The 22403-nt window shown below is 57.7% G+C and overlaps 1 protein-coding gene across 4 annotated transcripts; it reads left to right on the top strand.

Annotated features, from left to right (window-relative positions):
- Positions 1 to 26: 26 nt before the first annotated feature.
- On the top strand, positions 27 to 16906 carry GPRC5C (G protein-coupled receptor class C group 5 member C). Of its 4 annotated transcripts, none has more exons than XM_004749024.3 (5): positions 27 to 133; positions 7690 to 8775; positions 11347 to 11441; positions 13589 to 13738; positions 15405 to 16906. In XM_004749024.3, exons 2-5 carry the CDS (start codon positions 7722 to 7724, stop codon positions 15435 to 15437), a joined length of 1332 nt encoding a protein of 443 aa, XP_004749081.1. In that variant the 5' UTR covers positions 27 to 133; positions 7690 to 7721; the 3' UTR covers positions 15438 to 16906. The 4 variants fall into 4 exon arrangements, with proteins under 4 accessions (XP_004749081.1, XP_004749080.1, XP_004749079.1 ...); XM_004749023.3 differs by lacking the exon at positions 27 to 133 and adding an exon at positions 263 to 1496; XM_004749022.3 differs by lacking the exon at positions 27 to 133 and adding an exon at positions 1525 to 1884.
- The last annotated feature ends 5497 nt before the right edge of the window (positions 16907 to 22403 follow it).

The following is a 22403-nucleotide window of genomic DNA, read 5'->3' as shown; positions in this document are numbered from 1 at the left end:
CCCTCCTGGACTCCGAGAGGCCGGTGCGCGAGGGGAGGGGCAGGCCTGGGGTTTATCGCTCCGGCAGCTCCTGGTGATTCATTGAGTTTGACTCCTGCTTGTCGTAGATTGAGGCACACAAACAGCCCTGGAGGTACCCCTCCCCTTTCCCCGCGCCCTCCCCGCAACCTTGCCACCCCCCGAACCCGGGACCAGCCGCCTCCCCTCCCCGCCCCTCCCGAGGGCGCTCCGGGCTGTGCAAACACGCCCCGTCGCCCGCCCCGCCACCGGCTGGCTCCGACCGCGCGCTGCTGGCGATCCCCCAGGCAACTCGGCGTCACGAGAACCAGCACCCCGGAGACCCGGCGTCCTGCCCTCCCTCCCCGTCCCCTGGGCCCCGGCCAGACCCAACAACCTCTCCCTTCCCAGTGCGCCGCGGCCCCTCCGGGCCTCCGGAGCTTGCTAACTAGGCCCCGCTGGGCGCCCCCGGACCGCGCTGCCCACCTCCCGCAGAGCCCGCCAGCCCCAAGGGAAGGCGGCCGGAAAAAATCTCCTCTTGTTTACTGGGCCGGGGACGTCCCAAACTGGATTCGCTTCCCCAGTTTTGCGGTTCCCTTTCTGCTGATTCCTGGGGCTGGAGGGGAAAGGGTGGTAACCGGGGGATCCACCCCGGGGCAGAGGGTGGGGGTGGGGCGGAGGGTACTCGAACTCGTGGAAAAGTCCGCGGGCGGCTAGAGACCTGGACTCGGAGTTAGGGCCGATGCGTCCCTGAGCGCAGGGACCGCGGGGGCCGGGTTAAACACTGTACCTCGGGGAACATGACCGTGAAGGCTAATTAGGACAAGTCGGAACAGGGAACCGGGACGCGGGGAGGGGAGGGCTTGCTCGGAGTTGGACGGTGTCTGGGGCGGTCGCAGGAAATCCAGGCGCAGGGGAGTCAGGCCCGGGGTGACGTTTGTTCACGGTTCCGAGTGGATCCCCGCCCCGCCCCGCCCACGGCGGTAGGGACGCTCGCGGTGCGCCCTCCGCACCCCCATGCACGTTTGGTGACCCAGGTGCCAGGGAAAGGCCGCGCGTATTAGAGGCGGACAGTCGGTGGGTGGTGTGTCCACGTGTGCAAGCTCGGGGAGGGGGCACAGAAGACGTGACAAAGACGGACTTTGTGTCCGAGTGTGCGCCTCGCTCTAGCCCAGAGCAGCGAACTGTGCCCGGCGAGTGTCCCTCACGGAAGGGCCAGGACGAAGGTGACGAAGGCTCGGTGAGACGCACCAAGGTGGCCGCCGCGCGTGTTCGTGTGTGCGCGCGCTGGGACATGCGGGGCGAGAGAGCCCGCCGGAGAGGTGTGCTGGGTTGCACCCCAAACCGCTTTCCTGAAAGTGAGCGCGCGTGAGTGCGCGTGAGTGCGCGCGCCCGCGTGCGGGGGCGTGGCAGTAAACAGCAACAACACTCCGGCCAGCTCCGCCAGTAACTCCGAGCTCCCTCCCCGGCCGGAAAGTACGCCTCGCCGGAGCCTGGAGGTGAGTCGGCGGGGGGGAGGGCCCGGCGGGCTTTGTTGCTGTGCAAACGGATTGCACATACCTGGAGCGCCGCGGCCGCGCGATAAGCGCCTGAATGGAGGTGATGTCACGGTGATGCAGGCGCCGGCCCACCCTCTCCCAGAGAAAGGAGCGGAGTGCGGGGAGAGGCCAGCGCCCGAAGGAGCGACTGAGTGCGGCCGGCCCGGCCCCGGTTCCCGGGAGAGGCAGGCCCTGCGCCCCGAGCCCCCGCCCGGGCCCCGCCACCCCAGGCGGGGGCTGCGTCTGGCTCCGCTCCCTCCGCCGAGCCCCTCTCACCCCACTTGCGCTCCGCTTGGGGCTGGAGGTGGCCCCAAACGCCGCGCGGCGTGCGGTGGGCGGCGCGTCCCAGGTAAGGGCTGCTGCCTCCCGCTCCGCCCTCCGCTCCGCTGCCCGGAAGAGCCCGGTCGGGCCGGCGGGCCGTGGGCGAGGGCAGAAGCCAGAGGGTGGAAGACCGGGGCGCGGGGGACGCTGCGCCAACTCCGCTCGGTCGCAGAAACTTTCCAGACCGGCGCAGGCTGGGGACCAGGGGTGGGGGAAGCCCGGCGCTGTCCCGAACTCCACAGTCGCTGCCCCCTCCACTCCCGCGGCCCTTTGCGTGAGTCCACGGTCAGCCCTGACTGGTGGGGCAGCCTCCTCTCCGGTGCCCGGGGATGGGGAGGGCAGGTTTCTGTGGCCTAAGGGAATGCGGGAGACAGGATGGGTCCCTGCTCCCCAGGCGGTGGGAGCGCCGGTGCAGACCGCAGGAGTGAGTAGGGAAATTCTCAGAATCTTGTAGAAAGTTTGGAATCAGACCATTAAGGAGCCCCTATTTCTGGCAGCTTGGCTCCTAGATCCCTGCTCCCCTCTCCTACCTGCTAGGGCTTTTCAGGGAGGAGGGAGGGGGCTTGCAGCCGCAGGGGTTGGGGGTAGGGCCCCTCCATCCTCAAGCCCGCAGTTTTACACCTCAGAAAAGCTGATCATTTCAAAGCTGCACGATCTTGGTCCTACAGCACAGGAATCAGAATGTGTCAAAATAGGGTTCTGGGCTCTTGGAGGTCCCCACCTTTTCTTCCTATGTGTGTGTGTGGGGGGGGGTGCGGGGCGCATTCCGGAGTGGCATTCCACAGCAGACCCTTGGATTGAAGACTTCCACCTTTCAGAATTCTCAGGAAATTTTGGCCCAAAGGTCCACTTAATGTGGAGGTCTAGGCTGAGGTTCTCAGAAGCCTCTCCCTCCCCAGCCTGGATACCTCAGTACCTCCTAGCAGGGCATCTCTGATCCCTTTTATCAGTGGGTTTTTGTCTCCAGAGCCCCCTGGACAGGAGTAAGGGGACAGAACTTCAGGGAGGGGAGGTGGGATGGGGGAGAAGGGAAGGAGATGGGAGGGGCTGTTGGCGGGGTCCATCCATCTGTCCTGATAGGCTGCTGAGTGCTGGCAGATGAGGAAGGAGGATGCTCTGTGGTGTCCCTGGGTGAGCCTAGGTGCCTTTGAGAGGGGGCTGTTGGGGGTCACGGCACCCTTAAATGTAACCACAGGCTGCGTTTCTATGTCTTACTCTGTCCTTGAGCCTGGGAGATCCAGAACAGGGCAGTGCTGTGAAGCCCTTAGTACCTTCTTCGGGATGGTCTCCTGTGCCCTAGAGGTTCTCAGGTTCTGGTGTGAATGGCAGGGTTGAAGTGGGGGTTCTGGAAAGGTGAGTGGGTCTGAGTGCCTCTGATCAAGCCAGTCAGGGCCCCCTGGGCCTCTGAACCCACCCCCTGCTGAGGCCTCCCTGCTCCCCTTGGAGAGAGAAACTGGGAGGAAGGGGATTCAGGAACTGGATGGGGCTGACTCAGACCAGAGCTGGGGGCTGAGTGGCTGAGCTGCGGAGAGGCTGATTTCAGAGGTGATTAAAAATATTTGTATGACTGATTCCAAGGAGGTGAAGCAAAAGGGCCCCTTTGTCCAGGAAATAATCTGAGACTGGGCTGTGCTGCCGCCGTGGAGAGGGAGAAATTCGTGGGGCAGGAGGAGGTCCCCTCCTTGGTCCCACTGAGAACCTTGAAGCAGAAGATGTGACTCTAGACTGAAGAAGGCCGGGGAAAAGCGGGCACTGAGTCTGTTCTGCGAATGCTTTTTAAATGCGTACTCTGTTCAGGGTGCAGCTCTAGATGTTTGCAGGGAAGCTAAGATACACATGGCTTGTTCACTGCCCTCACACACCTTCCAGCCTGGTAGGAGAGGCCCTTGCGTAGAAGAGCCATCCAGGCCCAGAAGACAACCAGGAAGTGCAGGCTTTAGGGACCTGCAGGACGGAGAGCCTCTTAGCAGAGCTGGGTCCATCTCTTTGCAGTGCTTTTCGCTTTTGCCCCTGCCATCATGTAAAAAGTGGCATGGGTTGACTGTTTGAATCTGCTTTCGTGGAGGTCAAAGGACCTCTTCTGAGCTTCCTTCTCTAAATCTGTTGGCCTCCACGGATCACTGCCCTAGGCTTGAGTAGGTGTATTCTTGTCTCCATACTGTCCCTTGCGTGTTCGGGGGAATAGAGAAATGGATTGTGTGGGGTGGGAATAGTTTGTTTCATCTGGGGCTGGCAAGTTTCAGGGCTGCTAAGCAAGCAGGGTACCGGGTCAGGAGGAGGAGCCACAGGAAAAGTTTCCTCTTTCCTCTTCCCACATTGGTGGGGCAGAGAGCTGTGAGGTTGCTGGATGCTGGGTAAAGGCGTGTACTTCTAAGAGCAAGATGGACGGAGAAGAGTAAGTGACCAGAAGGGTTGCAGAGCTAAATGGGACCTAGTTTGTTGGTGGGTTTTTTTTCCCCCTTCATCATGACGTGGCTGTTAACCAGATTTGAACTTGTAGTATGGGCTTTGGTATCCTTTTCCCCTCCTTCAGCCAGTCCTTAGATTTTATTTGGGAAATGATCTCTCAGATCTGGCCGTTATGGCTTTACCTTTGGCCTCTATCTTTAAACGGGTGAATGTGTCCTCAACAAATCGATTGCCTGTGCATTTGGCCAGATTGAGATCTTAAAGCACAACCCTGGTTATTCCACGTTTGTGCAAAACACAGCTTTCGGTGGTTCCCCATTGCCTTTAGAATGATGCCCCCAACTCCCTCCCTGTAGCATTTCTAGTCTGTGTCTCCCCTTACAAACTTGGTTCATGCTTGATACAATACTGAATAAAACGCTGTTGAACGGTCTTCTCCATTCTCTTTTCTGACCCGTTAGCTGGAAAAGCTTCCACCTGGGTGTTCTTGGAGCACCTTTCCCTCCCCCAGAGGCAAATTCTTTTGTGTGGTACTTAACCATTTTCTCACACACCTACCTTATCTCTCGTACTGGATTTTAAAAACCATCAAGTCCTGGAGGAAAAACAAAACGGAAAAAAACACCAACAAACAAACCAACCATGACTGTATTTGTTCATCTTCGTTTCCCAGAGCTCGGAGAACGACTGGCCTTTGTCCCCTGCAAATGCACAGTAGATATTTTCGGATTGGGAAGCGATGCCTGTTTCTAAACTGGCACCCAGAGCTGGGAGGGGGTAAAATACTGGAAAATAGCAGATACCTGGGGGGCTAAGTCGAGGTGGCCTTTCTCAGGGCGCACTGCCACATCTCCAACTCTACCATAAAGTTCTGGCTGCTTTGCTGTGAGCTCCAAACACCCAAGATGGGGTTGAAAGCTTAGGAACCCCTAGCATGGAATCTGCAAATCACCTCTCTCCTTGGAGTGGATCGGTGTTCCTCCTTATCCATCAATCATCGACCCTTCTTTCTTTCCAGCACTTGTAAACACAGTTTATGCTTTATTGATCTACGATTACACAGAGTCCCCTACGAAAGCTGATTTAAATCTCGATGCAGGGGAAACGTGCTTTTGCTTTAGAACTGAGCTCTGACCATGCAGTTATTTGGAAACACAGTAAAGATGTTAGCTTATTAAGAGTTAATGATAGGTAGCATGGGGGTGGGGAGGAGCCAGCCTAACTGAAAAATGAAGGACCCGAGTGCATCTGGGTGACTCAGTTAAGCGCCTGCCTTCATCTCAGGTCATGATCCCAGGGTCCCAGGATCAAGCCCCACATCCAGCCCTCTGCCCCATGGTGGGGGGCTTGCTTCTCCCTCTCCCTCTGCCTGCTGCTCCCCCTACTTGTGCTCTCTCTGCCAAATAAATAGAAATCTTAAAGAAAAAGAAAAAAATGAACTAGCTGAGAAGGTCGAGATACCTACAGTGTTTTCAAGGGGTGCCTTGGGCCTGTGGGATATATTAAAGGTCTTTGAAAATTGATGATCTTTATTATGTAGATTCATTTAATTTTTGAGCTTTATTTTCTGTTATCTATAGCAGGTACTCTTCCACTTATCAGTGACAGAGAGACCGTTTCTGTTGACTGAGATGCAGGACTTTTGTTCACCTGTTAGAAATTAGGTAACTAGGAATGGTGAAAACTTAAGGGGGTAGACAGTATCACCAACCGCGGAGGAGGAAGGATGGAGGTGGGGAAGAGTCGGATCATGCCATTCCCTTGAGAGCCACTAGTGGTCACTATCGTCCTGGGAAGCTTGGTTGCCATCCTTTTTCTTTTCTTTTCTTTTTTTTTAAGATTTTATCTATTTATTTGTCAGAGAGACAGAGAGAGTACAGGCAGGCAGAGTGGCAGGCAGAGGGAGAAGCGGGCTCCCCGCGGAACAAGGACCCTGATGTGGGACTTGATCCCAGGACGCTGGGATGACCATGACCATTGACCCAAGCCAAAGGCAGCCGCCTAACCGACTGAGCCACCCAGGTGTCCCGCTTGGTTGCTATCTTTCTGGGAGTTCTGGGGACCGAAGAAGGGAGAGAGAAGAAGAGGGTTTTTTCACTGTTTACTTGAAGAAGGGGTGATATAATGTGCATATCTGCATTTTGCAGTATTTTTGAACTTGGCTGTTTAGAACATCAGGATTCTCTGTTCTCCAAGTAAATTTAAAATCTTTCACTAATTAGAGATTTAATTTCTCTTAACCTGCCACATTCTTTTTTTTTTTTTTAAGATTTTTATTTATTTATTTGACAGAGAGGGAACACAAGCAGGGGGAGTGGGAGAGGGAGAAGGAGGCTTCCCGTTGAGCGGGGGGACCCCGACGTGGGACTTGGTGCCAGGATCCTGGGATCGTGACCTGAGCAGAAGGCAGATGCTTAACAGCTGAGCCACCCAGGTGCCCAACCTGCCACATTCGTCACCTTCAATCCACAGAGGGCTAGCCCAGCTGGTGTTGAGGGCAGGGGTTCCGTTTTATTTGCGGCTCACTAGCCGCTCTAGAGCTGCTGTTGACGTTGGGACTAGTTGTCGGGACTGGTCCAATGAGTAGTACATAGAGTAACAGGGTACCTTCCTGGTGTGAATGAAAGATCTCTTTTTTTTGCCTTCTAGCTACGATTCCTTCAGGTCTTCCATGACAATAAGTTCCTCTGGGCTTTGCATTGCCCTTCCCCATTCTTGGATTTAAAATGTTAATGCCTCATAGGAGGATTTTTGCATGAAGTCATTAACTCCCTAGCCGAGAAATTATTTTATCCTTGACTCCGACAACCAAGCTAGACAAAGAAGTCTGGGTTCCGAAGAGGAGAGCTGACGTGGGAAGTGGGCAAATGAAGGGCAGACAAGGGAGGTGGTAGGGAGGAATCCGAGAGAACCGTCTCTCTCCATTTTTTCTGGCTGCAGGCCATGCCTTTCAGGGGGCTCGGAAGTCCGTGGTAGTGTGAATGAGCGCATGGTGGGTGGGGCATGGCCATGAGCATCACAGAGACGGAGTCTCAGGGCAGAGAGAAAGTGCAAAATGGGTGATAGGCTTGGTTTTGACTTGCTTTCAGACCTTGTCACCCTCAGCTCAAACGCAGGAGCTCAGGGAGTTTTGGGGTCCTGGTTAGAATAGGAGAGGGGGAACCTGACAGTTCCGGGACAGGTTCTGCCTTTTCTATGACTAGGAACAGAGATGACAATTGGCCTTCCATCTCATTTGCCTCTCTGGTCAGTGGATACGCTTCCCAGGAGTGCTGTGTCAAGAAGGATTCTGAAGCCTGGGGGGACAGCCTTGTGATCTGCTCCCGCTGTGTGCCCTGGTTCAGGATCAGGGGAAGCAAGTGACTTGTGTGTCCGAGTCTGGCCTTGGAGGACTAACTTTGCCTTTTCCCTCGCTTGTCTCTAGGGACCCAACCGGCGCCTGGCCTGGGCGCCAGGATGGCCGTCCCCAAAACCTTGCTGACGTGCCTAGGGCTGCCTCTCTTCCTGTCCGCCGGCACCCAGGCCCAGAACCACGTGCCGCCTGGCTGCAGCCCAGACCTCAACCCCCTCTACTACAACCTGTGTGACCGTTCCGGGGCTTGGGGCATCATCTTGGAGGCGGTGGCCGGGGCGGGAGTCGTCACCACTTTTGTCCTCACCATCATCCTCGTGGCCAGCCTCCCCTTTGTGCAGGACACCAAGAAGCGGAGCCTCCTGGGGACCCAGGTGTTCTTCCTGCTGGGGACCCTGGGCCTCTTTTGCCTCGTCTTCGCCTGCGTGGTGAAGCCTGACTTCTCCACCTGTGCCTCGCGGCGGTTCCTCTTCGGAGTCCTGTTCGCCATCTGCTTCTCCTGCCTGGTGGCCCATGTCTTCGCCCTCAACTTTCTGGCCCGGAAGAACCACGGGCCGCGAGGCTGGGTGATCTTCGCGGTGGCCCTGCTGCTGACGCTCGTGGAGGTGATCATCAACACCGAGTGGCTGATCATTACGCTGGTGCGGGGGGGCGGCGGCGAGGGCGGCCCTCAGGGCAACGGCAGTGCGGCCTGGGCCACGGCCTCCCCCTGCGCCATTGCCAACATGGACTTCGTCATGGCGCTCATCTATGTCATGCTGCTCCTGCTCTGTGCCTTCACCGGGGCCTGGCCGGCCCTGTGCGGCCGCTTTCGGCGCTGGCGGAAGCACGGCGTCTTCGTGCTGCTCACCACGGCCACGTCCATGGCCATATGGGTGGTGTGGATCGTCATGTACACCTACGGCAACCGGCAGCGCAACAGCCCCACCTGGGATGACCCCACGCTGGCCATCGCCCTCGCCGCCAACGCCTGGGCCTTTGTCCTCTTCTATGTCATCCCGGAGGTCTCCCAGGTGACCAAGGCCAGCCCGGAGCAGAGCTACCAGGGGGACATGTACCCTACCCGCGGCGTGGGCTATGAGACCATCCTGAAAGAGCAGAAGGGCCAGAGCATGTTTGTGGAGAACAAGGCGTTCTCCATGGACGAGCCAGCCTCAGGTAGGCAGAGGGAGACCGTCCCTGGGTCCCCCATCGATCGTTCCACATCCTGGACGGCGGGACCGTCGGGGCTGGTCTCCTCAGCAGGATGGAAGGTTCTCGAATTATCGCTAGTTTTCTGCCTTAAAGTCCCTAAAAACCATTTTTTAAGGTTTTTTTTTTTCCATCTCCTGTGGTTCATGAATATATTATCACTGGAAAATTTCAAACACTACAGATGACCCCCTCCCCAGGCTCTCTCCCCGGTTTTATCCTGTTCTTTCCTGTCCTGTCCTTGGCCACCTCTGACTGATACTTTACCAACACAGGCCTCTGTTTCCTCATCTGTAAAATGGGGATGATAATGGTTCCTGTTAAATCAGGCTCTTGCAAAGACTGAGTTAATGCTTGTGCCTGGCACTTGGAAATTATTCTAGATGTATTAGCTATTAGCGGTCTGTATTCCTCTTTCACCATGATCACAATCACCCTTCCTGGACTTGTTTTTCCATTGTGTACATATTCATAGTCTTAGCTTCCTTTAAAGGTCTTCTCTGTGGAGATTTTGTTCTTTTTTTTTTTTTTTTTAAGATTTATTTGTGTATTTTAGAGAGAGTGCGCCAGAGCACATGCGCAAGCTACGGGATGGACAGAGGGAGATGGGGGGGAGAAAGAGAGAAGCAGACGCCCTGCTAAGCGCAGAGCCCCACACAGGCCTCGATCTCACGACCCTGAGATCATGACCTGAGCCAAAATCAAGAGTTCATTGGACGCTTAACCAACTGAGCCAGCCAGGTGCCCCAATTTTTTTCTTTTTAACAGAAGCACTGGGCCACATCCTGGTCTCAGCAGCACCCACTCTCCCCTGGCTTGTCCCCAAGCTCCTGTCCTGGCTCGTTGTGAATGGGATGGGGCTTTCCTGTTGGAGCCCAGCACTAAGGGCACCAGCCAGATGTACAGCCTCAGAGGGGTCAGGCCGAGGGCGTCCTGGAATTGGAAGAGGCAGGAATGGGTGAAGCTTCTGCAGCCTGTGCCAAGCCCCTGTCTTGGGAGCAGCTTGAGAAGCAGGCGGGCAGGGGTGGGGGGAAGGGGGAGGGGGGATCATTCTCTGGGACACTTGGCTGCCAGTTGAGCTCCTGGCTTCCAAAGGGAAGAGTATTTCTCTGACATTTTGTTAACTGTAAGGACCACTAGCATTTATTGAGCACCTACTATGTGCCATGTGCTGTACCTTTCCTGATGTGTCCTGTGGCGTGCTATCCTTAGCCAGCTGCCCACAGTACTCTTTGTCCGACATGACTGGGAACTGGAGAACAGAAAGACGAGGACAGCCCCCTGACCCCAACCCCAGACTGTTCTGATCCGAATGTTTTGGGGGCTTAAGACTTCAATTGCTTGGCTGTCCATCGCCAGCTCTGGAGTCTCTGCCTGGGGGCTGAGTCAGAGACAGGGAAAGTTCCAGAAGCAGAACTCCTTGCCTCTTCTCTACAAACTGAGATCCCCATTATTTCTGTTTTGGGGGGAAGGAGTGACCTTTGTCCTGTCCGGCACTTGATCTGTGATCTGCCCACTGGGGTAGCCCTGGGTCTGCATACAGGGCGGAACCAATTGAGTGGGGGCGGGGCTTGGGCACCCATATCTGCTCTCATCCTGGGTCTGGCCAGGAGGCCTTCATAGTACTCAGCCTTTGTCCTCTCAAGGCAAACATTTCTGGGGCTGTGAGGGTTTTTTTTTCCTCCTTTTTTTTTTTTTTTCTAAATGGAAAAATCAATCAAGTGGGCCTGGCACTTAGGAAGCTGGCCCTGTACAGTTGTGGTCCCTTGGAGCTGTGGGCCAGCAGCCTGCAGGAGACAGACATCCTTCCTCCTGTCCTGCTCTCGGGCCCCAGGGGTTGGTCATCAGCTTTTCTCGGACACCCTGGGAACCCCAGCAGGGTAGAACAGATCAGGACACCAACATACCCGAAGGCATGGCGAGGTATTCTTGGAGCTGAAAATAGTTCTGGAAACTTGCCAGGGTGCCACAGGACAGGATGCGTGTACATTCGCTCCTCCTGGTGGGGCTCTGGGTTGCGGGGTCCTGGCGGATCAGCAGCCAGCTGTGCCCTGGGATGACATGAGGAGTCCCAGTCCGTGGGGTGTCCGCTCCGTGTACCCTAGCCTCTGGCAGCTAGCCTGCGTTGGTGGAGGCCAAAGCTGGAGCCTGGCCACCTTGGAAGGCAGCCGAAGACCCATGTGCCCCTCTTGGCCTCTGGCCCCGGAGGGCGGATGGGGATATGAAGGTTGCTGACAGGAGCATTTTTCTTTGCTGAAAGCCAGGGGTGGGGGGGGGGGGTTCCTCCCAGTGCAGGAAAGCCCAAGCGGAAGGCAGGCAGTGGCAGCTCTTCTTGACCCCTGACAAAGGCATGCTGGTCTCTGGAGGGGACCCCCCACCTGCAGCTACCCTTCCCACCAGGTGGGCCACCCCTGGCCAGGCTTCCCCCTTGGGTCAGATGTTATCCCAGGGAAGGTGAGCCACTCTTCCCTCTCCATGCCCCCTGGGGAGCCCTGCCTGAGAGTCCACTCTCCAAACCGTTCCTGTGTCTCTTTGCAGCTAAGAGACCGGTGTCACCATACAGTGGGTACAACGGGCAGCTGCTGACCAGCGTGTACCAGCCCACAGAGATGGCCCTGATGCACAAAGGCCCGGTGAGTGTGGCCCCAGCGGTGCCCAGCCTGAGCCGGCCAGTAGCGAGGGTGCAGAGGCCATGTGGCCAGTTGCCGGCTGGGGCGGGAGGTGATGGGGACAAGGCAGGCTTCTCCTTCTGGTGCGTCGGCTTCAGGGAGCGGAGCCCCTTGGCTCCTAATGCTCTTTTCCTGGAGTTGATGTAGACACTGCCTTCAGTGGCACTGCAGGGGGACCTGCCCTATGTCCCTGGGCATCACACAAGGACCTTGGCCCGGCCCCAGGCTGCAGAGAAAGCAGAAGAGTCCTCCTTGAGCTGGTGGGAGTTGCCTGCGTTACCCTAAGGAGCTTAGGGAGGGACAAAGGAAGGTCTCAGCCAGGTAGGGAGGGGGCGTTCCTTAGTGCCCCCAAAGGCACAGAGGACCAGAAAACAGGTCTGGGTAAGTACTTCTCAGCCACAGCTGTCCCAAGAGGGCCTTGGCTCCCCTCCCCCCACAAGCAGGCGGCGGCAGCCCTCGACCTCATACCTCCCCTGGGTTCTGGAAACCAGATGCTCCATTAGCCAGTGGGGGGTGGGAACAGGAAGACAGCGGCTTAGAGTCTCACTCACTCCATATATGTTCCTCCCCCTGGGCTGGCAGTCACTGTGGGGAGAGGTCAGTGACCTGCCTTGGCAAGACGCTGGGAACAGGAAGCCAGGGAGATCAGCCGGTGGTGTTCTCACCCCCCTCCGTGCCGTGAGCCCCAGGGCAGTGCAGCGTGCAAAGAATATCTGAAACTCCAGCTCCAGCCCCTTCCCTTTCTCGGAGCTGAGGCAAGGAGTCTCTGAAGGACGGAAGCAGGGTCTGCTGGTCCCAGCCACTCAGGCTGTGAGCCACTCCCCCCGACCCCCAGCTCCCCAGGATCCTTCCTCCAGCAGCTGTCCCAGCTTGGCCACCCCTTAGTCGCCCTGGCACACTGAGTCCTGCTTCCCCGGTGGTTGGGGATCGGCGCGAACAGGGATGTTTTATCTGACATGGTGATTCTCACAACGTGGTCCCCAGCGCCCCCACCCCAGCATTACCATCCCCTGGGAACTTGCTGACAAGGCAGATTGCGCAGAGTGAGGGGTGCGATGCTGATGGTTCGCATCTCTTCCTGGCGTCATGGTGACAGCCTGGAGTCTGCCCGGATGGGAGTTACCACCCAGAGAGATGAGCGAAGACTACAGATGGGGGCTCCCCTCCCCCACTTAAACACTGACCTGGCCCCCACTGGGTGGAGCCTGATTGGGTGTGACAGCGGGTGGGGGGGGCAACCAGGTGCCCAGGTGATTCTGAGGCTCACCCACCTAGATGTTCTGGGAGCTTCCAGGGGCCCGTCAGCCGGGGATTGTAAACCAGTGGGAGGGCCTCCCGGGTCTGATTCCACCAAAGGCAGCTCGGGGCTCTGGAGTAGCAGGGGTTAGGGATAAGGCAGGTGGGCTAGGAGTTTACCTTCCTTCCAGGGCAGGCATTGGGACGGGTGCCTCTGGACCCCCCCTCCCCCTGACAGCTGTCTCTCGCCCACCCAGGAGCCAGACCCCTGCAGCTCTAGCCGGCTTCCAGGCAGAGAATTTGGGCCTTAAGTCTCCACATTGGACTAGCCTGGTCAGGTTTCAAAATCAGAAACAGGGGCATGCCCACGACCTGCCAGCTGTCCTCGGCCAGGCAGACCGGCCCCCCTGATGCCACTGGGTGTCACCTCCTGCCACTTGAGGGCTCAGGGAAGAGTTCGGGGAGAAGGGAGCCTGGGAGCAGGGGCCACTCAGTGCGGTTCACTCTGCACTGGGCCCCAGGACTTGCCCCAGGAACTGGGAGCACGAGGCAGGAGGCTTGAGAAGAGGTTGGATCCTTCTGAAAACAGCGACGCCCCGGGGGCCATCAGCGGTGACCGGAGGCCTCTTGGCCTCGTGGCCAGGCACTCTGCGGGGAGAGGGCAGGGGTTGCAGGTCAGAGGCCAGTCCCTCTGTTTGCAGCGGTGGAGTCCCCCATCCCATGCCGCCGCTGGGGCCCGGCTGGGGGGCAGTGGCGGGGTGAGGGGGGGCGCAGGGAGGGAGGTGAGCTGGCCCGCACAGCCCTGCAGGAAGCAGAGTGTTTGCGCGTCCGCCCTGGCGGAAGCGGGCTGTGAGACCGCCTGTCCTTCCTTTCAGTCCGAAGGAGCTTACGACGTCATCCTCCCACGAGCCACCGCCAACAGCCAGGTGACGGGCAGTGCCAACTCCACCCTGAGGGCCGAGGACATGTACGCCGCCCAGAGCCACCAGGCAGCCACCCCGCTGAGAGACGGCAAGAACTCCCAGGTCTTTAGAAACCCCTATGTGTGGGACTGAGTCGGCGGCCAGGGGGAGGCAGGCAGATCTGGGGAGGGCCCCTGGGACGGGGTCCTGGGAGAGGAGCCCAGAGCTCTCCTGCGGCCCCTGCCCCCTCAGTGGCTCAGAGCTGGGAAGGCCATCCCTGTCCGCCAGTGTCTGGGTGGGTGTCCCCGGCCCCCCCTCTCCCCAACTCCTCAGTGTCTGTGGGGCTGAGGACCCAGCCCTGGCTTCGTGCTCCAGCCAGACAGTGTTCTTGGGGTGGTGGCCGGTCAGTGCCAACATTTTCTGGAGTCTTCGGAGAGATTCCTGCAACCTCGAGAGATTTCTCAGGCGCGTCTGTCCTGGGTCTTGCTCCTCTGTGAGGAGCAAGGGTGCCTAATAAACACGTTTTTGCTTTACGAGCCCTTCCTCTGGGAATGTCATTGTTGACCCCGGGCTCTCTGTCCCTGAGGAGCCACCGCCTCCCTCTGAATCCAGCTCACGTGAAGGCCGCTGCTGCTGTTTCCTTCCGGGCAGTTCAGGAGCTGACACCTGCCTGCAGGGAAGGAGTTTTCAGCTGAGCCTGTGTGTTGTGTCGTGTGGCATCGCGTGCATCAGAATGGACTCCGGGCCCAGCGCCTGTCCAGGATCTAGTCCAGCATCTGGGCTTAGCTGAGATCAGACAGCTTTCCTCGGGGACCCCCCCCCTCCCCCAGCCCTGCACAGGGCCAGAGGGGGAGGGCGGACCCACCACCACCACCAGGCAGCTCTGCGGGGGGTGTATTAAGGGAAGGCGCACCAGCTTCAGACCCTCTTAGGCGGGGATGGCCATTCATGTGCTCCAGGGGATGCAGTGGAGAGCAGCAGGCCTGTGCCTTTAGATCGTGCTGTGCTGAGCACGGTGGGAGCGGATGGCTCAGAAAGCCCCGGCGCCTGTTTACAAAGTGGGTTTTCAAAGGTGGAAAGGGTCAGCCGGTTCCGGTTGGTTTCATTCCTGGGCAGTTATTAACATGTCCTCTGGCCGAGTCCTTTATGATAAACAAGGCCTTTCCACATCAGCTCATTTTAAACCACCTGGCTGCCAAGAAGGGTGGACAGGACAGCCCTCTGTCCTCTCTACAGAGTCGGAATCCCAGAATTGTGCCATTTTAGGGTTGGACGTGGCCTTATAGGCAAGGCAGGTGTGTCCCCTCTCCTGGCCCCGTCACAGGTAACCAAACAGACCCACTGAGGCCACACAGCCTCTAGAGGTGGCCAACACTGGCCAGGTTTTCTGGAGCTCTGTCTTCCAAGGCCCACCCTGGGACCAAGCCAGTGGCCTGGGCTTGGATCAGCAGCCGCGCTCTGACCCTTGGACACCGGCTCCAGGCTTTGCGAAAGGGGCTGCCAGGCCCGCCCCTCCCGAGCTTGGGAATGTTTCTCCCCAACGAGTCAGAAGCTATTTTCTGACACCGGTCGTAGGGAAAAAAAAAAAAAAAAAAAAAAAAAAAATGTCTCTGTTGGAAGGGAGAGAAAGGTTGCCGGAAGAAAAACAAATTTCTCCCAGAGTTTCCCTTCTATGTCAGATTGCACCGGCCCCGCTGGGACTCAGACACTGTTTTTAGTAGAAGCCCAAGCTTGGGCCCCCCCAGGCGGTAGGGTCCCCTTTGACTCTTGTTCTTTCTGGTTACTTTAGGCTCAGTCCCCGCAAAATAAAACGAGATGGTAGAAGCCCTCTTCCCTGAACCACACGTCGTCCTGATGTCCTCGTACCTCTGTCCGGGTTGGGCAGGGCCCAGCACCTTTCCCTTGTCACTGGAACTGGGAGGGACCGGAGGCCACCAACAGGAAGCAGAGGACTGAGTGGGGGCCTGTGAAGCCCCGAGGTGTGTGGCTGGGGCCCCAGGGCCAGTCCCTTTGCTGCCCAGCCCACCTCTCCTGACCGCCCCCCCCCACGTGACTGAGGCCACAAGGATCTACAGAACTGCCCAGCCTGGCTCCGTCCCCTCTCGACGCCCTTCCCCCAGTCACAGCCCGTGTGTCCCCACGCTGTGGTTCTCCAGATGGCCATCCTCAGATGCCCTGTCTTCACACCACGGGCCTTCCTGGCTGTGTTGGTGTCCAGCGTCAGCTTGCCCCGCCTGCGCCTGGGTGTTTGGAGCCAAGCCCTGGCGGAAGTGGGCTTTCTCTCATCAGGGCTTCCTGCCACCACCTGGACCGAGGAAGGCCCCGGAGCAGGGCCGGAGCTCAGCCCGAGGCCTGGGCAGGGACCGCTCCTCTTCGTGGCCTGTGGGTGGTGGATCCGAGCCCCTTTGGTGCTGCTTCTCTTACGCGCCCTCCTGCGCCATGGCCCCGTGCCTTCCCCACCTGCAGTGAGCTGGGGCCCACCGAGACATGGGGGTGGGGGGCGGTGCTGGGCTGCATCCTCAGGGGCCAGCTGGGAGTCTGGATCATACGGGCCGGGGTCTCAGCTGCTCACAGAACTGGGACTCGTGCCATGTCTTGCTGGGCAGATGGCACAGATTTCCGCCTCCCCTTGGGCACCCCAAACGTGCTGGCACTCTTCCTCTCCCACGACATGCTCCAGAGGGTCCTGACGGCCACCCAGGGAAGTGGGGGGCATCTTTCAGGACCTGGTGATGGTGGCAGCAGGACAGAGATGTGCGAAGCTCCAGACTCACGGGAACGAGGTCTCTGTAGCATCGTCTCCTGAGTTTGTCCTGCGCTCGGGTACCAAGCAGAGCTGGCTGGTCCAAGGGGGCCGCCTCAGGCATGAGCATGTCTGTGCTCAGTGCAGGGACTTCGCGGGGTGCCCAGGGTGGGGGGAAGAGAACAAGAGCAGGGCCCAGCCTCGCTCTGGTCAGCCCGCAGCTCTCCAGTGCCACCCTCGGGCCCCCAGCAGCCTGTGCCTTTGTTACTGGAATATTTTTCCAGAGTAAAAATTGGGCTAACAGGCCCTGCAGAGAGAGTAGGGCTGAACAGCTGCCTGTGACAGCTCCCCCCGCCCCCCAACCCACGCCCCCTCCGTCACTACCATTGACCGATCGTGCTCTGGGTTGCTCAGCTCCTGGAACAGAGTATTACTTCCCTCTATTGGAGAGGAAGAGGGAGTTCTTGGGCACTTCAGACTTTTCTTGATCTAGGGTAGTGGCCCCAAGATCTCTTCCAGTGAATAAAGGCACTGTCTTGCTTTTTGAAGTGACAGTCTCACGGGAGTCTGGGCCCCACCAGACGGCCTCGAAGAGCAGCCTGCAGTGAATGTGGGTTTGTTCATTGTCCGAGTACACCGGGGATCTGGGTCCCGAGTACACCAGGGATCTGGGTGTTGGCTTGGGGAGGATGGGCTCCTGAAAGCTGCAGGCCACCCTGGCTCCGGGGACACCCAGTGGCCCTGCTCTCTCCAGACCTTGGCCAAGTGGAGAAGACAGGTGTGTTTTTAGGAGAGAGGTGCCTTTCCCCAGGTGGTCCAGCCGTATCACAGATGAGCCTGGGATGGAAGAAAACGAAAAGAGGTTGGAACAGCACCTTAGTAAATTTCACAGTCAAGCCGTTCAGCTCAAAGTAGAGTAATTTGGACGGTAACTGCTCAGAATTAAAGGATGTTATCCTCTTGTTTCTGAGGAATTCCTATCACAGAATCCCCATGTGTTCACGGAGAATGTTTCTGGGATTTGATACATATTTTTAACCTAGTCTCTCCCTTCTAAACCAACAAAGACAGATTCCAACTTTTTCTGGGTTGGGGATTTATTCTAAGGGAGGAAACCAAGCCTCCAAAAATAGGCAAGATTTGTGCCTGTACCCCTCCCCCTGCACCCCTCCCCCAAGGTCTGGGAATGGAGGATGGGTTAAGAGAGGGGGACAGCCCCTATTATAGTTCTGCCGCTGCCTGGTGTGCTGAGTGCCATACTGGGCCCGTGGGAAGGCAGATGGGGCCAGGGGGACGATCACTACCTCCCCTGAGGACCTGCCAAGGGCCACACCCAGTATTCCCCTTTACACTGGTGTTCACACCTCCCGTAAGAGCTAGAAATGAGAGCAGCAAGACACCAGTGAAGTGACTTGCCTGGGGCCATGCCCTCCAACCCTTTCTCCAGCACCACAGGGTTTGCAGAGATCAGGCTCAGGTGCAAGTGACCCGATTTTGTTTCCTGTCTGCTGTGTGCCTTCTAGGCCCTCCCGGAAGCTGCAGCCCCTGCTTCACACAGCCCCATGAATTATTTAGATCTCTTCCAGCTGGGTAATGGTCTGACCTCATCCTCCTCCTTGGGCTGAGGGCGAGGCTCTGACCTTCCTCTCCTTTTAGAAGGGATATTGACAGATGAAGGCTGGAGGGTGGTGGGTCCCTCTGTGGGCTGTGGGTGACTGAAAGGTACAGGGAACGAAGTGAGGACCAGAAACCAGCTGCCCGTTTAGCAGGAGGTTCTGCAGGCAGAGCATGACCTAGGAATCCAACAACAGGTTCGGGTCCAACTCGTGCTTACTAGCTTTGTGACCTTGGGCCGCTCAGTTTCCTCCCCTGTAAAATACGATCACTAACACCCTGAGTTCATATTTAGTGTCTAGTTCCTCAAGGTCACTCCATGAAAGTCACAGTTTCATGAAGCTAGCTGTCCAGTGTTTTCTGCCCAGACACTGCTTTCAGGGCCAGATTTCACCGGGTTCTGCCCTCTGGAGAGGATTCCTTTCCTTTTCTCTGCTGTCCCTCATGCATGAGGTCCCCAGAGTGGTGGGATAACAGATTGCCAGGATTGGGAGGGGGTGCTAAGGAGAGGGACAGACACTGACTGGCAGGGGTTGACCATCAAGATGCTAAGAGGGTCACCTGGGGCACAGGACGTCAAGAAACCAGGCTGAAGAGGGGATCTTGAACTGCCTTCAGTGGACAGGAAATACTGAGTTCCTGTTCTGGGGACAGAGAGAAGCAGTATCTGGTCCCTGCCCTCTGGGGGTTAGGAGCCTAATTCTTCCTTCCTGCAGGTCAGACCCAAGGGCTGACGTGGACAGGGTGATACTGGGTTCCCTCCTGGATCCACACGGTTAGCATCCCACTTCCACCAACACCCCCGGTTTCTCAGGTAGGACCTAGTTCTTACTAACTCCTCTGACAAGCTTTCCTCATCTCTAAGTTGCACCCTGAGGCTCAGCTGTGCACAAGCCCTGGAACTGGGACCCCGAAGCACAGGCTGTGCTGAGAATGAGCCCTCATGGCCTGGATTCAAGGTCTGGCGCAGAGCTGGGTGGGTGCAGAGGCGCTGGGGGTCCAGATCCTAGCAGCTGAACCCTCGCACCCCGGGCCTCTCCAAGCCAAGGCCCCGGGGCGCCCCGGGAGCACGGAGAGGTCGGCTTCAGCATCCGACGGCGCAGGCAGGGCCGGGGGCCAGCGAAGGTTTTGCGGAGTCCCTAACCCAGCGCTCCAGACGTCGCCCAGCCCTCTCCGGGCGGAGCGCGCGCATCCCCGACTCCCTCCCGCCGCCTCCGCACCCAACCCACCTTCCCCCAGGCACCTGGGGGGCTGGGACGTGGGGGTGGGGACCGACTCCAGGATCCGGCGTCACTCCGAGGGGCCCCGCCCCTAGCTGCCGGCCAACCCGAGGCCGCCTCCTGCGCCCCGCCTCCTGCGCCCCGCCCTGCCATCCCTGCAACCTGATCCCCGCCACCCCGAGGAGCCGGCCCCGACCGGCTGGCTCCGCTTCCGGCCCGCTGGGTATTGGTGGTATCGCAGCTGCCTGCCCAGCCTGAGGCCAAGTAGAGACCCTCTGCTTCCGCTCTACCTACCCACACCCCGGGGGGCTGGGGCGGATCACCGTCCCCTAGGACCTTTTTCCTGTTCCTCCCGGGCTGTGAGCCCCAGACCCAGGCCAATACCGATAGCGTTCATTCCCATGTCTCTGGGCCCAACACCCAGCAGGGGGCCCAGGCAAGTGCCTTTGTGCCCAAGGGGTTCACTATGCTTGGGTGGGTGCAATGGGGCGGGCCTGCGGGGAGCCCCAGCGCTACCTAGAGTCTGCCTCTAGGACAGGGCCCCTCAGTCTCAAACCACTGACATTGGGCCTGGATCATTCTTTGTGCTGGGGTCATCCCGTGCGCTGTCAGAGCTGAGCAGCCTTCCTGGCCTCCCATTTACTAGATACTCAGTAGCAACGCCCTCGGCTTAGTGGAGACAACGAATAATGGCCCCAGACATTGATGATGTTGTGATGCTGTTCCCCTTCACAGCCGGTTTACAGCTGCCTGGGGCCAGCCTGGGGACTGTGACCTTTAGCCTGACAACATTTGGGCAGCATGTGACTGGCCAGCTCCTCTCACTGTGCAAACAGCTTCTGGTCTCCTGCCCTGTTGTGGGTGCTGAGCGGAGCCCTGGGACGGAGAAACTTGGGAGTTTTTCTGTCCCCGGCAGTCAGTGTCATTGTGTTAGAGGTTAAAGGGACACTTAGTAGTCAGGGCCAGGGTCCCCAACAAGAAAGCAAAAAAGTGGGGACAGCTAAGACCAAACCGCAGCAGCATCCTGTTTCACAGCTTAGGACCTGAGAGCATCCTGTCCCAGAGTCTGCAGGAGTCACTTTTGCAAAACATCCTGAAACAAAACAATGAACCATAAAATGTGGGTCAGTATCACAAGCTGATAGTCTTCAGATGTCAGCCCCAAAGACCAGCCACACGTGAACAACAACCAGTTAGGGAGACAGGTGCATGATAGAAGCCCTGATTGGCACACCTTAGCGGCCAAGCCACCCAGGATGCTCAAGATAGTTCCTCACAAGAGTTTATAAATTTGAACACCAAACCGGAAACTTTTAGGGTCCCCTCCCTCTCCAGGAGCTTTGTACGATCACTCAGTAAACTCTGCCTCACTGCCCATCACTCTACCTCTTCATCCTTCTAAGAGGCGTGACCAAAAACCATGACAGTAAGGGAACAAAAATCCTATAACAGTTGGACACCGGAAAGAGACATGTGTGTCCATCGGGCAGGCTCCGGGGTTAGGGGATCAGAGGTGGGGAAGGAGGTGCAGTGAGCTGAGGCCACCAACAGAGCCCACGGGCTGTCAGGTGGGAGGGTTAGGGGAGCATCCTGGCCAACTGGGGGTCAGATGTGGACACCTTGGGGCCAACCAGACCTAGCAGGGCTCCGTCCCTGTTCTCTCTTTCCTTAGGGGAGGTAAAAGCCAGGTACACACCCACACACGGAGCTAAGGGGTAGGGGAGCAGGGTTTTGGAGAAGGACAAAAAAAAGTGAACCAGTCCCAGCTGGAGAAGATTCCATCTCATCCTTAACCAGGGCTGTTTGGGGTGAGGGTCATAGGCAGGTGGAAAGTGGAGTGGGGGGTGGGGGGGTAGATGCCGTTGGCATCACCGCCACCCCCCACCCTCACCCCACAGGCCAAGTAGGATTTTCCAAAGGATCCAATTCCCTGCTTAAAGGGGAAGTGCCCCCTCCCCCCTGGACATTCATTTTACCTGCATTCGCACAGAGTCCAAAGAAACCCCAACAGGTCGAAGAGGAGGGGGTGGGTCCCTGGGGCCAGGCCGATGGGGGTCATGAAGACATTTCAACTGTTTTCTTTTTCCCTCCTTCCTTCCTCTTCCTCTTTCCTTTTCCATGAAAATCAAGTACCTATTTTTAAAAAAATTGATCTGAAAAAAGCAAAGGAATCCCAAGGTGAGCGCACCCTATAGTAGCCTCTGCCCCCGCCCCCAGCCCACCAGCGTTATAACTGCCAGCCCTTCAGGAAGGCCAGAGCCCAGCAGGGCCAGGCCACACCTCTCACTCCGCTCCCTCCGAGGAAGACAGGCAGCTTTCACCCTGCCAAGTTTCTTCCAGTGCATTCTGCCCTTGGGAGGACTTCGGAGGAGGCTGGAGATGGAGGGCCTGGGGGAGACAGAGTGTGTTTGTTGCATGTAGGGGCGTGGGACCCTCAACGCCCACTGCCCACCCCAACCTAACTAAAAACTGCAGTTTTGAGAAGACTGACTTAGATGTGTACCTAAGGAAGATGCCGGCGCGCTGACGCCACTCTCGAGGTTTCTGTGGGAGCGGCTCGGCGTTAGAAAGCACGGGGTGTCCCTCAGGGCAGAGAGTACAGTGGAGAATGACATTCGACCCATTCATTCATTCTCTCATCGGTTCTTCACCAGCATTCATTAAAAGCTGTTCCCACCATGTCATTAACATCAGTCCCCACCCTGAACTCTGGCACACAGTTCTCCGTCCCCCGTCATCGGAGGACGCACCTTCGCTGTGTCAGCCCCCTGCTTGCCTGGTGTCTATTCTCTTTGGGAATTCTGCAGCTGCTTTACTGTATCAGTAAGGTCCTGGTCTGTCCCCTGGGGACAAAACCACCCCGTGTGTGTGTGTGTGTGTGTGTGTATGCGTGTGTGTGTGCGCGCGCGCACTCGTGCACAGTGTACTTGTGTTGAGGAATGAGGGCTTACCTGGGAGAGGTTGTGTCTCATGTTGCAAAGTGGAGCCAGGGGGCCAGGCTGAGCTGCAAGAGAGTATCTCCCTGGATCATAATCACGGAAGTCAAGAGGGGGGTCTCTGGGTCCTCAGGAGGTCCCTTCCTCTTGGGGTCCAGTGAGCAGCAACCTGTGGTATTGGTTCGTGAGGACCATCTGACCACGCAGCACAGACCGAGGGGCTTCAACAACAGAAACTTGTCATCTCCCTTCTGGAGGCTGGGAGTCTGAAATCA

This window comes from Mustela putorius, unplaced genomic scaffold (genome assembly GCF_011764305.1).
Source record: "Mustela putorius furo isolate JIRA1106 unplaced genomic scaffold, ASM1176430v1.1 tig00000873_pilon_pilon_pilon, whole genome shotgun sequence".
NCBI lineage: Eukaryota > Metazoa > Chordata > Mammalia > Carnivora > Mustelidae > Mustela > Mustela putorius.
Note: the sequence above shows the minus strand (reverse complement) of the source record. Positions and strands in the feature narration are given on the sequence as shown.